Below are 15618 nucleotides of genomic sequence, written 5' to 3' on the forward strand. Positions count from 1 at the left end.
AGCAAGCTATATGGTAATTACCTGTGGTTCTTATTGAAAAAAATGCACAGTTCTGGAGTTTCTAACTTAACAACTTGCATTTTATATAGGCTTCTTGGTGATCTGCATGTACTTTAGATTTTCATCATTGGTTAACTATCCATGGTGGGCAAACAGAAAGAATAACATTGCTGCTTGGGGAAAGGAAGAATATTTGGACCTAGGGCATAACAGAAAATGCAGAAGAGGGAGCTGGGAAGGTGGCTCAGTGGTAGAGCACTTGTCTTGCATGCATGAGGCCCTGGGTTCAATTCCTCAGCACCACATAAACAAAAAGAAAAAAGCAGGAAGTGGTGCTGTGGCTCAAGTGGTAGAGCACTAGCCTTGAGCTGAAAAGCTGAGGGACAGCGCCCAGGCACAGAGTTCAGGCCCCACGACCGGACCCCCCCCCCCCCAAAAAAAGAGAAGAAAATGCAGAAGAGGATTGAGGATAACAAAGAATACTGGACGCCAGCTCCTCTCCAAGGCAATCCTTCAATATTCTCAGGATATTGAAAAATAATCAAGCATGCTTGCAAGGAACCTTTGGAATAAGCACACATCTCTTCTTACTCTTGCTCCCGGTGGCTTGAATGGTAAGTCTTGGGGAGCCAAGACTGAGGTGAGGGTGTGTGGGCAAAATGGGGCTCCTTGGCCCACTTTCCTCAGGTTGGTGACTCTATAAACCAGACCAGGGGCCCAAAGAAACTTTACTTCACACAAACTTATTACACTGCATTTCATAAGGAGTAGATTTTATAAGTATCTGAGCCCAAATTCTAGCTAAAAGTATAATATTCAGTTATCTGGGGTACAAAAAGAAAATCAACTTTCTAATGATGCAGTAGGCTGCTAGTTGAAAACTAAGGGCTTTGGGGTACTTGGTATTTCTTCCTAACAGTAGATATTGCTAATGAACTTTACACCAATTATTTATTTATTTTCATTTAATTATTTAATTTATTTTTGGTTGGTTTTGTTGAACTCAGGGCCTAGCACTGTCCCTGATCTTTTTAGCTCAAAGCTAGTGCTCTACCACTTGGAGCCCAGTGCCATTTCCAGTTTCCTGATGATTAACTGAAGATAAGAGTCTCATGGACTTTCTGTCTGGACTGGTTTTGAACAATGATCCTCAGATCTCAGCCTCCTGAGTAGCTAGGATAGCAGGGGTAAGCCATAGGTGCCTGGCTTATCTATTTCTTTTTTGATCAACATTTCAAGACAGGAAGTAGTCACAAAAAAGATAACCCCAACATGCTGATACAAAGACCTACTTCCTTCAGCTAAGTCCCACCTCCTAAAGTTTTTAGAACCCTATCCCCCTCCCCCCAATAGTGCTCCTAGCTGAGGACCAAACATGAGCCTGGAAGGCACTTTTCATATTCAAGCCATGATAATTCTCATTAGGAACTTGATAGAAATGCAAATTCTCAGGTTTCATCCAAACCTACTAAATCAGAAATCGAAGGCTGGCCCCTAGCCATCTAGGCCCTAAAAAGCTCTCTAGGTGCTTCTGGTAGAGGCTCAATTTGAGAACAATCTTAGCATCTGTATCTGTAAAGCACTTTAGCCTATTAAAGAATAGTCTGGCTCCTTGACACAGGTTGAAACTTCCTAAATAAAGATCCAGAAAGGCAACAAATCAAAAAAGACTGGATAAATGCATTAAACTGCAGAGCCTCTGCCTGGTAAAGGACATAGCTAGCAAGATAAATAGAAAGCCCACAGATTGGGAGAAGATCATCACTAGGTATATAACAGACAAGGGCCTCATATCAAAAATATACTTAGAGCTCAAAAATTATCCCTCCCCCAAATCAGATCCTCAAAGAAACAATTACCCCATTAATAAGTGGGCTAAAGAATTAAAAAGAGGGGCTGGGAAGGTGGCTCAGTGGTAGAGTGCTTGCCTTGCATGCATGAGGCCCTGGGTTCGATCCCCCAGCACCACATAAACAAAAATTTAAAAAGCCGGAAGTGGCGCTGTGGCTCAAGTGGTAGAGTGCTAGCCTTGAGCTGAAGAGCTGAGGGACAGAGCCCAGGCCCAGAGTTCAGGCCCCACAACCGAACCCCCCCCCCTCCAAAAAAAAAAAAGAATTAAAAAGAGACTTCTCTGGAGAGGAAATAGGAATGGCCAATAGACACACGAAGAAATGTTCAACATCTTTGGCCATAAAAGAAATGTAAAAGCTGGGTACCGGTGGCTTGTGCCTGTAATGCTAGCTACTCACAAGGCTGAGATCTGAGGATCGCAGTTCAAAGCCAGCCTGGGCAGGAAAGTCTATGAGACTCTTATCTCCAATTAACCACTTAAAAACCAGAAGTGGTATTGTAGCTCAAGTGGTAGACTGCTATCCTTGAGCATAAAGAGGCTCAGGGACAATGCCCAGGCTCTGAGTTCAAGCTCCATAACTCACCCCCCAAAAATGCAAATCAAAACTACATTGAGAGTCCACCTTACCCCAGTTAGAATGGCCATTATCAAGAAAACAAAAAATAACAGATGCTGGCAGGGATGTGGCCCAAAGGGAAAGCTACTACACTATTTATTGTTGGGAATGTAAACTAGTTCAACTACTCTGGAAAGCAGTACATAGGTTCCTCACCTCTATAACATAGAGCTGGATGCCGGTGGCTCACACCTGTAATCCTAGCTATGCAGGAGGCTGAGATCTGAGGATCATGGTTCAAAGCCAGCCCAGGCAGGAAAGTCCATGAGATTCTTACCTCCAATAAACCACCAGAAAACTGGAAGTGGCGCTATGACTTAATGGTTGAGCTAAAGAGCTGAGGGAATAGTGCCCAGGCCCAGAGTTCAAGCCCCACAACCAATAACAACAACAAAAAAATGATTAAATATAGACCTTCCCTATGACCCAGCAATCCCACCACAGGACATTTACTCAAATGATTGCAAACAAGGCCTCACTAAAGCTACCAGCATAACTATGTTCATTGCAGCATTATTTACCATAGCTAAGATATGGAACCAACCCAGATGCTCCTCAGTAGATGAATGGATTGAGAAAATGTGGTATATATACACAATGGAATTCTAGGCTTCCATCAGAAAGAATGACATTACCCCATTTGTAAAGAAATAGAAAGACAGAAAAAAAATTATATTAAGTGAAATAAGTCAGATCCAAAGAAACATAGGCTCTATAGTTTCCCTCATTTATAATGATTAGTATATACCTAGGATGGTCCTAGCAAAGGTTCACAATAACGCAATAGCTATGTACATATGACCACATAAATGATATTGATTGAAATGAACTCCCAGATAGGGAGTGTTTTTTTTCTTTTGTGGTTTTTTTCTCTTTCTTTTCTCTTCTCTCTCTCTCCTCTCTCTCTCTCTCTCTCTCTCTCTCTCTCTCTCTCTCTCTCTCTCTCTCTCTCTCTCTCCCCCCCTCTCTCTTTTAGTGTACTGTTTCAGTTATTTCTTTTGCCTTTGGTCTTTTTTTCTCCTCTGGTTTATTCCCTGTGGTCATTGTTTCTGATTTCAGTGCTCTTTGTAAGTTTATTTGATTTGGGGAAGGGAAAGGGAATCACAGGAAAAGCAGGACAAAGGGTGAACTAATACAATAGCGATAAGCACTAGACACTATATTGGAAATGAACTTTACAACTTGGGAGGGAGGGGAGTCTTGGGGGAGGGAAAGTGGGAGAAAATGAGGGAGGGGGTAACACTGATCAAAAAGAAATGTACTCATTATCTTACTTATATAACTGTAACCCCTCTGTACATCACCTTTACAATACAATAAAATAAAAAGAATAGTTTGGGACAGTATGGAAGAAACTCCATATTTTCAATTTTAATTCTTGCTCATTCTTAGAAGAGCCCATTTAGAAACCTGTTCTGTGACTGTGGCCAAATAAGTTTTAGCTTAGTTCTGGTAAGTATTTCTTTTCACAAAAATCTTTCTTGGGGTTTTTGTTTTGTTTTGCTTTGTTTGTTTGTTTTTTTTTTTTTTTGGTTGCTCTGGACCTGGGCACTGTCCCTGAGCTCTTCAGCTCAAGGTGAGTGTGCTACCACTTGAGCCACAGTGCCACTTCCGGTTTTCTGATGGTTTACTGGAGATAAGAATCTCATGGAGTTTCCTGCCTGGGTTGGCTTTGAACTGTAATCCTCAGATCTCAGCCTCCTGAGTAGCTAGAATTACAAGTGTGAGCCAGTAATACCCATCTCTTCCTTGAGTTTTAAACATTAATGTAGAAGATAGCTTATGATAGTGCAGAGAGCAAATCATTAAGTTCTTTCATTGAACATAATCTCACAGGATGGGAGAATACCCAGGCTAACTGGCTCACTGGGTTCTGTCTGTTGACTCACTTTCACACTTGGCACTTGTCTGTGTCCATGTCTCATCCGGATTGCAGGTGATGACACCTTGTCCCTTGAGTAGGAAGCCTTCCCTACACTTGATGGACACATTCTGATCGACATAGAACTCCTTTTCAGAAAGCACAGCATTCTCAGGAATCACAAAAGGGACAGGGCATAGATTTGCTGTGAAAGAAAAGAAAATTCAGGTTGATATTTCTGCTCATTTCCTAATTTATTTCTTTGAAGGCAAAGTTGATTCCTATCAGAGAGGAGTTGTCAGTGTTGATGATATGATTTTTAAGAAACATGGAACTTATACACGGATTTGTTTCAAATATACATGAAATTATTGAAAATACTGATCAAGATGCATTATATTCGTAAACTGCTGTGTTAAATGGAAACTCCTTTGTATAACTACTTAAAGATACTAAAACAAAAAAGATAAAATCAGATGAGATCTGGAAATACCAACCATGAGCACAAAATCCAAAAGCTCTAAGATGGCAAGTTAAATCTGAAATGGCCCATACTGTTATTTTAGACTTTTGTTTTTGATCAGCATTAGGGAACAAAGGTATACTAACAATAGAAAATGCATTAAATATTCCTTTAGTATTGGAAGAATATTAAGAACACAGTAACATCTATCAAATTATTTTCTTTTTCTGAACTTCCTTCAGAAGAAACTAGAAAAACAACTAGACTTTTCTGTGTGTGAGTTTGATATGACTTCAGACCCATATTGCTATGAGTGGAATATTAGAATTTTTGCATTGTAGACTTGGAAAGTCTTACTGGTAAAGATAGATTCAATTCTGAAGGAAAAACAGGAATGATGTTAGCTTTGCTTAGTGCAATTGTCTCACACACATTTTACAAGCAATTTCACTTTTTTCCCTTGATTTGAAATAGGTACAAAAGAAGTGTTGGTTGTAAGGTAGGTTTCCACTGAGTCCTAAATGCTCAGTTACTGCATCAGGATTTTTTTTTGGTGGGTTGTGGGGCCTGAACTCTGGGCCTGGGCACTGTCCCTCAGCTCTTCAGCTCAAGGCTAGCGCTCTACCACTTGAGCCACAGCGCCACTTCTGGCTTTTTTCTGCTTATGTGGTGCTGAGGAATCAAACCCAGGACCTCATGCATGCAAGGCAAGCGCTCTACCACTGAGCCACCTTCCCAACCCTGCATCAAGATACTTTAACAGTAATCTGGCTCTGTCAACTTACATCTTATTTGTAAATGTTTCATGCAAATGGTTATCATTACCGTTACTTACTATATTTATTTATGCTTTATTATATTAACATCACATTTTAAATCCAATGTCTTTCTTTATTCCTTTTCTGTTACTAACAGGGTATTTCTTTTGTTGTTGTTGGTGTTTTGTTTTGTTTTGTTTTTGTTTTTTTTTTGTTTTGCCTCTTTTGGAGGCAGTACTGAGGTTTGAACCTAGAGCCAGGGTGCTTTCTCTTAGCTATTTGCTCAAGGCTGGCATTCTACCACTTGAACCACAGCTCCACTTTCAGTGTATTGGTGGTTAATTGGAGAAAAGAGGCTCACAGTCTCTCCTGTTTGGGCTGGCTTTGAACTGTGATCCATAGGTATCAGCCTCCCTGAGCTCCTCAGATGTTCCCCTTTACTCCACTAAAATCTATCATACATTTATGTCAACAGTTTAAAAAGTTTTAAGCAGTTGTACAAAGGGATTTCAACAAGTCAGATTCTGAGTACACTGCATCTTGATAGTCATTGCTCCCATCATTCTCCCCATCAACATTAAAAATATTACACCTCATTACTTTTAGTGCCTTTAAATTATAACCAGCCAAAGAATCCGATAAAACTAGGTTTTAGATAGGATGTTTTACATATTAGGAGTAGATTTTCTTAGTACCCCACAAAATTTAGGTTGATAGGCATAGATTGCTTTCTCTGGGACAATCTCCCTCATCAGTGGCGCTTCCTCTATGTTTGAGATAAGCAGGAAGCTAGCAGTGAAGCTGGGTCTGATTCAAACCTCTCCAAAGTCAACACACACGTTTGCAGAGAGGAACTGAGTGGCTCCAGGTTCCGTTTTCCGTGCAGTGTGCCTCCAGTGGCCCTTCTAGGCTGTAGCCTCGGTGGCAAGAGTAGACTACCCGGGGTCCTCCGGTGCTGTTTTCCACCACAGCGTTTCCATTCTGAAACTCAGCTGGAGCTTCACAGCTGCTCTCTAGAAGGAAGAACAAAAGCCGTATGTTGAATGCTTTCCCAAATCTTTTCCTTCCTTTGAGGTACTTAATATATTAGTACTTGGTACATTATAGACATGTGTATATGCATATATGTATATGTGTATGTATACACATTTGTATATTATATATACAACTGTACATATTTATTGTAATGTACATTTACATAATGTGTATTATATGTGTATTACATATATTGCACAGCATATATAAAATATTGTGGCCTACTCCTGCATGAGACACAGTGAGATCCACGGGTGGAAGAAAATAAAAAAATTTGTAAGTATTTAATGAATATATTCTCACTTATAGAAGATTTCTATTTTGTTCTGTTTATCTCAACTGTCTGTATGTTGTTAATAATATTGGGGGTAGTAGAAGGTCTGGATGAGCAGGTGGGTGAAATAAAAAGAATGCTATATATTAAATTGCTACTGCCTTAAAAAAATTCCCATGTATTCTTATTTTTATAACACTTGGGTAATAAAGCCCAGATAAAAAGATAAAGACTAGGTGTCCAAGTAAATTTGAATATCCACTTAATACATAACAAATATATTTTAGGTAGAACTGTGTCTCAAATATTTTCTGAGACTTAGTTATATTAAAATTGTTCTTCATTTGAAATTTAAATTTGAAAGTGCCCTGTACTTTTTTCTTAAATCTGACAGCCTTACTTAAAGCAACCCTGATTATTTCAATCAGTAGTTGAAGAAAACTGGTCTCAGAGAGGTTAAATAATTTGGTCAAGGTCACACTGCCTATGAGGAGAGGTAAAAGATGAACCTGTGAAATATAATAGGAAGCTATTAAGAATGAGCAAGTATTGGGGAAATGGGAATAAAAGACATTGGACCTTTTTAGTACTATGTAAAGTTCATATATTCATATATGAGGTTATATGATAGTTATATGAGTTTTAAGAACTAAAAACAGCCATTTTTCTCTACTGAATTGCAATCATACAATATTCCTCAGAAGACTTAAAACTCCTCTATATACAAAATAATCTCACTCATTTACTTCTGGAAATATAGACCAAGAGGGAAAGAGGCATCTTAGTGTCAGCTCAGCTACTAACTTGTTTTCTGATGTTGGGCAGGCCTCTTCAAGTCTCCTAGCCTCCATTGAGTAAATGCAGTCATTTGTCAATTTGTCAATGGAAGGGATGAGAAGAGTCTATCTAAGAGGCCCTTCCAGTCTGAGAATTAGATGATTAAAAAGCTTACTACTTGTAATGGTTGAAACTTTTGTCTCTCGTGTTTAATTGTCTTTGGGCAGATGAAGCAGAGGGGGCAGCGATTGGGAATAAAATCATGGTGAATTAGTCAGCATGTTGCCAAATAAACTTGGCTGTTTTCATAAAATCAGCTAATGCAATAATCCAAATAGAGTGTGAATAGTTATTTATAGTTACCCTGGCAGCACCTTTAAAAAGATGTCAGAATTGGCCAGTATTGCACCAGGAAGCAACAGCTCTAAGCTCTCTAATTTATACCTATTTGAGGTGACTCCCCTCCAAAATGTAAATAAGCATAATCACCAGTCTCTAAATGAAATGTTTGCTTTCCAGAGCCAGTAATCTTGTGCTGTGTTCTATTTAGTCTCTAATATCTACTCTGAGTTTTGACTCTTTATTGGTTTGGTACCTATGAGCAAGACCTCATTAACTGTTCCCTTATAGTTTCCAGAGTTGGTTTGAAAACCTGTTTTTAAATTACAAAGCTGATGTATTAAACAGCTCTAGCACATTGTCATTCTGTGTCCTGAACACCACTGTCGGGACCACTAGGTACCATTTGTTTAACTTACTTTTGCAGGTCACTACCCCTCCACTCCACTGTCTGTTCTCCTGACAGACTCGCTGTCTGTTCCCCTGTAAAGCAATGGAGAAAAGTCATGGACAAGAAAAGAATTCTGTAATAGAAAGACAGTAAGGGAATGCAAAGCCATGTATCTATAGACTTGAATGTCTCAGCACTGGGAACAGTAAGTAAATATGCCAGTTGAATGTAGTATAAAAGAACAGGTATAGGTTCTCAAAAATGTATTATCAAATTACTTCAAAACTCATCCCTGACAGACTTTTATTTATTTATTTATCACTTTCTATTTAAATGTTAACTAGTTATGACCCATAGTCTTATGAATAAAGAATGGATTCAAAGTGTCAAAGAGATATTTATTTAGTACATTTAAAATATTTTGTTACATTTATTTATCTATCATCTGTTTATTTTGGTTAGTTGTGGGGCCTGAACTTGGGACCTGAGCACTGTCCTTGAACCCTTTATGCTCAAGGCTAGCATACTACCATGTTGAGCCACAGCATCACTTCTAGTTTGGAGCTTCATTAGAGGTAAGAGTCTCATAGACTTTCCTGCCTTAGGCTGGCTTTGAACCATGATTCTCAGATCTCAGCCTCTTGAGTAGCAAGGACTACAGGCATAAGCTACCAGTGCCCAACTTGAGTTACATTTACTTTTCAGTGTTGGAGAGGTACAGCAAAGAATATCAAGTACTATATTTGTGTGAGTATTGAAATTCTCAACTATAAAACATAAATTTACCTTATATTATGCTAGTAAGATAGATGCATTTAAAATTTTAAATATTCTACAAGTTTCTTCCTTGCCTTCTGAAATATAATTTTCTTGGAAAGAAAATGATTATCTGAGTGTACTTTTCAATATCCTCTAGCTCTTGAGAACTAGACACTGTTTGCACCTAGTTGCTATGAATTTAAGATTACTGTTCATTGGTTCCTAGGTGTAATTTTTGTGGATCTTTGCTTCCGGTCTTTCTGTTATCTCTTACCTGTGCTCCTAATAATAATGCACTCCCAAACCCTAACTTCCTAATCCACTACAGAATAATAAATAAGATAGCCACAGGCTTGTGATATCACATTTAATAAAGACTATGTATGAAGTAAAGTCTTGAAGAGATTTTAAGACTTAAGTGTATGGACTTCTGTATATGCATTCCTATTTTTCTTGCATTGCCTTTGGATATTCTATTGCTTTGAATATATGACCAAATCAGCAAGCTATCTGAAAATAACAAAAAAAGGAGAAGAGCTGTTTCTTCATTTTGGTTTTGATCTGGATGGCTTCCCTCTCTCCCTCCCTCCCTTGGACGACAGTCTCCATCTAGGTGGTTCTGGAACCCACTGTGTAGCCCAGGGTGGCCTCAAGCTCAAAATCCTCTTACATCCAGCTTCCCAAGAGCTGCCAGGTGCCACCCAACCTAGCTGCCTGATCTCTTTCCTACTCTCTTCTTCAAAGGCATTTTTCCTTTGAGCCATCAATTTAATTCCCCATAAGTATCTACCGGTAAATATCTCAATGAGTTTTTTGGTGGAACGGTTATATCCTGATTTTCCAAGAAAATAACTAGTTCTATGAATCTAAAACATGTTTAAAATCTTTTCATTTAGACATAAATATGAACACTTTTACTTACGCTGTGCATAAGAAAATACAATTTTCTAACTTAGGAATTACTTTTTATTAGTTAGAGGAAGCAGATAACTATCTGGGCACTTCCAGAGTAGACTGTATTCAAGTAGTTAATTGAAGTCCATCGTTCAAGATTTTCCCAGTGCTATTTTTCTTTGTCTTATTCCTCTAGTGATGTGGATGATAAATATTCTGTTTGGACTGTGTCAACTATTATTGTAATAAGAACTCAAATAAAATTATTAGTAACTATTATTGGTTTAAACACAAAACATCTCTGTTAACTAGCTCCTTAGCAAGCTGAATTGTTTATATTATTTATCATGCATTTCCTCCTTTGGTCATCTCTCTCTACTCTTTACTTATCTTAATTTTTATTAATGAAGTTGGAGTTTTAGATCCAATGTTATTATTACCATTTTTTGACCTAACATATCTGCTTTTTTCAACTATTAGTCTAAACACCTATATCAAGCTTTAGAATAACAAACAATTTTTCATTAGCAGGGGTTGCAAATTTTGATATTTAAATTCCTTCACTTTTACCTGTAATACTTTTTTTTTTTTGTCCTGAGGCTTGAACTCTGGGCCTGGATGCTTCCCTGAGCTCCTTTTGCTTAAGACTAGCACTCTACCACTTCTAGTTTTTTCTGTGATTTAACTGGAGATAAAGAATAGCATAGACTTTCCTGCTCAGGTGGGCTTTGAACCATGATCTTCATATCTCAGCCTCCTGAGTAGCTAGAATTACACCAGTGCTTTGGAACACTTTTTATAAATGTCCCCTCAGATATTATTTGGTTATTTGGTCGTTCAGTCAGTACTGAAAAGACAACTCTTTTCCATTAGCTGTTTTTGAAATGTTTGCTTATAAGCATATGCTAACAGTTACCTACTATTTTCTAGTCTCATTATGAATCCCATTCCCAGCCCCATCTATCACTTTTCTTAATAAATTAAATAATTGCAAAATCAGTACTCTCAAACCAGGAAAAATTTCCAATTGCAATCAATGTAATCATTCACTCTTCTTTCTACCATTTATTTTTTAATTTATTTGAAAAACTAAATCAAGATCTGCAGGAAGTTAGTTCTGGATCTATCTTATGGCAATTTTTTGATTAGATGGTAAGAAAATAATGGGTCATACCATACAAACTGAACAGATGACTGGCAATGAATACTTCTGCAAAAATGTATATTTAAATCCTACTTTAAATATGGCAGTTAAGAATCTCCTAATAGGGGCTGGGAAGGTGGCTCAGTGGTAGAGCGCTTGCCTTGCATGCATGAGGCTCTGGGTTCAATTCCTCAGCACCACATAAGCAAAAAGAAAAAAGCCGGAAGTGGCGCTGTGGCTCAAGTGTTAGAGTGCTAGCCTTAAGCTGAAGAGGTGAGGGACAGCGCCCAGGCCCAGAGTTCAGGCCCCACGACCGGACCCCCCCCCCCCAAAAAAAAAGAATCTCCTGATAAACCAGAATGACAGTCCTTATGAAATACAAAACAGGTTCCTGAAATTCAAGTTTGATGACAAGATAATATTGTTAGCCCTTCTATTAAAGTAAGGCAGGAGACTTAAGTGCTGCTGATAGAATGTCAATACTACAACTAAGTGTTGTCTTTAGAATAAAGCTGGTGTTTGTCAGAGCTGCTCTAAGGATTCTCTTTTTCAGCCAAAGGTTCCTGGTATGAAGGAACTTGACATCTCAGTCAAGAATTTGCCAGTGTCTAAGAGCTCATTGTTGAGGAAATTCTGGCTTTACAGACCTCAAAACTGTTGTCACTTCACCATAGTGACAGGAGAACTTCCTTGTCTCAAGATATGACTGTCAGCACAACAAGTTGAGACAGGTCAACTAGAAATAACAGTATGGCTTTGTGGTTGGGATTTTTACTTCTTTTACTTTCTGTATACTATTCTTTTTTTTTTTTTTTTTTTTTTTGTCATAGAGCTTGAACTTAGGGCCTAGGCACTGTCCCTGAGCTTTTTTTGCTCAAGGCTAGTGCTCTACTACTTTGAGCCACAGTACTACTTCGGGTTTTCTGGTGGTTGATTGGAGACAATAGTCTCAAGGATTTTCCTGTTTGGGCTGGCTTTGAACTGTGATCCTCAGAGCTCAGTCTCCTGAATAGCTAGGATTATAGGTGTGAGCCACCCAGTACGCAGCTTAGTATTCTTTTCTGTAAAAATCTGAGATTTTTCCTTCTTAAAATTGTAAGTCATCCCATTTCTTTGAAAGTGTTAAGCATATAAGGCAACAAAACAATGACTGTTTTTAGGATAAAGTTGGTAAAATAAATTTGTGCTAAAACACTAAAAATATTTCTGAATCTACAGTAAAGCAAATTAATTCCAGTTAAGCAGTCTGTACCTCTAATTCATAGCCAGGCTCACAATGATAAATAATTGTGCTTTCAAAGCTGTAATTACTGCCAATCACGTATCCATGCTCTGGGCTTTCAGGATGTCCACAAGACACTGGAATGCAGGATTCATCAGAAAATGGTGGTGCCCACGTACCATCAAGCTAAGCAACAAACAAGTTACAAGTTATAGTTAGGAACAAATGAAGAAGTTTGCTAATATTGGTAAATGGCAAAATAACTCCACAAATCAGAGTCAAGAAGACCTAGAGTTTGGTCCTAATTGTGTTATTGATTATCCCTCTAAACATGTGCTGAAATCATTTTTTTCTCCTGATAGTGGGGCTTGAACTCAGAGCCTCTAGTTCTTGCTTGACTTTTTCACTCATGGTTGACACTCTTTTATGCAAGCCATAACTCCACTTCTGGCTTTTTGCTGGTTATTTGGAAATAAGAAGCTTGTGAATTTGCCTGCCCTGTGCTGGCTGCAAACCAAAAATCTCAGATTTCAGGTTCAGAGGCTAATACTTGTAATTTTTTCACATAGAATCCACTCAGAAATCAAGAACATCAATCAGTAGGTTTTCATTGTAATTCTTGAGGACTGGATGGTTGACACAAACATTCCATGATATATATTAATGTACCCTTTATATTTTATACAATGTTACATGTTAAAGTTTCTAAAGTATCTTTTGGACATACTAAACAAGGTTTAAAAATGGTTTCCTTTCCTCCATCCCAATGCAAATACTTAGCATTTATTTTTGAAATAACTTATTTTGAAAATAACTTATCACTTACCTTTGAAGAAAGCACATAAGAAAAAGAAATTTTTTTCTTTAAATGTGTTTTTCTTTTGTCATCACCTTGTCAGAGGTTTTTAGCCTCCTAGTTGGGTAAAGTGAGGCACACACATATGTTTCTCGGAGGGAATGTTACTGTATTACCAACTGATATGTATATACGTGTATGCTTTCCTCTTCCATTCATCACCGATAATTTCCTCTCTAAGGCAGGACATAGGAACTGGAATTTTTCTTCCCAAAGTAAGCTGTGGACATTTAAATTTTCCCCTGCCTTTCTATCTTGGAGTTGTCCATAAAGAAATTCTTTGACCCACTTTGTCTGAAAGATCCCCATGTCAGAAGAGGTACCGTCCCACAATTGCAGGGATGAAGTGCTACACGGAGAGGCCAAGAAGGAGCTGAACAGAGAGACCTTGTTTGATTTCAGTCCATTAGCAGTAGATTACATCCTTTGTCTAACCACATTTCTACACATTCATCCATAATTGGATCCTCACGCTTGAGCAATGAAGTCTCCACAAAAGTCTAAAAGGATAGGGTTCAGAGAGCATTCTGGACATCTGATCACATGCAGGCTTTTAGGAAGGTGAATGAGATCATCCTTGAGCTGAATGTGATGTCACTCACATCACCCAGACCAACCAAATGGAAGCTCCTGCCTTCTGGACCCTTCCAGGCCTGGCCTTACGCATTACCTCATCTGGCTGTTCATTTGTAGCCTTTCAAAGAAACTCATAATGTAAGTGTTTCCCTGTGCTGTGAGCCACTCGAGCAAGTTAATGGAACCCAAGGAAGGGATTAAGGTGAGGAGTTGAGAAGCCTGGACTTGCTGCCTGGCATCTGAAGAGGGAAAATGTTAGGTTCTGAGCGCTCAAAACCTAACAGGCCTGCTGCAACCTCCAGATAGAGGCTGTAAGATCTGAAATGATCTGGAGGACATCTAGGTGGTGCTGGCTGCAGAAGGTTTCCTTGACATCCTTGCAATCAGAAGGGTGCTCTTTAGCATAGTAGGGAAAACTGAGTTTTTTCTCCTGAGTGAGTTCTACTGCATAACTTCAGACCTCCTCTTTGCTATTTTCTAAAGGAAAAGTTTATGAATTTCCTGTCGGCTTTTGTAACTTTTGATCTTTCCACAGAAATTAGGAATGTATTTGGCAGTGTCCAGGGCAGATTTCCATCTAGACATTTTGTTTTGAGCCGAAGATGTAACTGTTGTAAATCTCTTGGGACAGTATTTTAACATTTTATGTAACAGTGATACTTTCTTAGTTTAAAAATGGAAATATTGAAGGAATGGTGGGTGAATACAGTCATAGTATTCAATATACCTATGTGAAAATGGAGCCAGATAACTTGAGGGGGTAGAAGGGGCTAGGATAGATAGGGGGTATGACAGAAGGGGTGACAATGATCAGAACGCATTGTACTCATAACATTAACATGCTGCATCGAAACTTCTTTGTCCCACTAAAGATGATAAAAACAAACAATAAAAATGGGACTATTGGGATAGATTCTATTTTAATTAAGAGACTACTTAAATCCTTTGCTGTGAATGAAAATTTGAGACTCTTTTTTTCCCTTTTTCAGGACAGCAAAACCTACCCTTTGTCCTGGCAGAATATGTGTAGGTGGGAGGTGGACTACAGCAAAGTCTCACCTGACATGTTGATACGTTGATGCCCTCATAAGTATATCCTTCTACGCATGACACAGAAACTTGCTTATCTACACTGAAGTCATCTCCATGGACAAGCAAATGTGTCAGATTTGATGGCAGAGGACACTTTTTAGGACTGCAAGAGAGTCTCTCAGGGAACCAGTAACCATCTTTCTGGCAGGTGAAAGTATCTGTATCGGTGTCCATTGTGTAACCTTCCAGACACCTGCAATGGAAATGAGAAGGTGAATGCCTGAAAGGGAGTACAATGCAGTTCCTGACCTATTCTTGGACTGAAGGCATTGAAAGGCTTAGCACTTTATGTGATGTATCAGAACTAGCTCAAATGCCAGGTGGATGGCATTGCCCAGATCTCCACATTCAAGATTAGTCAAGACTGAAATTACTTTCAATGTTGATATTAATTATCTACAGTGTAGATACTATTATTGGATTCATTAAAAAATTGTTTTTGTTAGTTGTGGGGCCTCAACTCTGCGCCTATGTGTTGTCCCTCAGCTCTTCAGCTCAAGACTAGTACTCTACCACTTAAGCCACAGCGCCACTTCTGGCTTTTTCTGCTTATGTGGTGCTGAGGAATTCAACTCAGGGCCTCATGCATGCAAGGCAAGCACTCTACCACTGAGCCACCTTCCCAGCCCTGGATTCATTTTTATCTAAACCCAGCTAATAGTTCAAGAAACTTGAAGAAAAGTTTAAAATAGACTCAGTGACTCCTGGG

At 38.7% G+C, this 15618-nt stretch overlaps 1 protein-coding gene across 2 annotated transcripts in view; it reads right to left on the reverse strand.

The window, feature by feature from the left end:
- The window catches only part of Svep1 (sushi, von Willebrand factor type A, EGF and pentraxin domain containing 1), a 162338-nt gene that overhangs the window by 17156 nt on the left and 129564 nt on the right, over nt 1–15618 (reverse strand). For both annotated transcript variants that reach the window (XM_070011444.1, XM_070011455.1), the window contains exons 39-43: nt 14877–15102; nt 12416–12571; nt 8395–8458; nt 6390–6563; nt 4358–4534 (exon numbers count right to left, since the gene is read on the reverse strand). In XM_070011444.1, coding sequence (XP_069867545.1) covers nt 4358–4534; nt 6390–6563; nt 8395–8458; nt 12416–12571; nt 14877–15102 — 797 coding nt within the window. The remainder of the gene's footprint in view (nt 1–4357; nt 4535–6389; nt 6564–8394; nt 8459–12415; nt 12572–14876; nt 15103–15618) is intronic.

This window comes from Dipodomys merriami, unplaced genomic scaffold (genome assembly GCF_024711535.1).
Source record: "Dipodomys merriami isolate MVZ:Mamm:240054 unplaced genomic scaffold, mDipMer1.0.p SCAF_11, whole genome shotgun sequence".
Lineage (NCBI taxonomy): Eukaryota > Metazoa > Chordata > Mammalia > Rodentia > Heteromyidae > Dipodomys > Dipodomys merriami.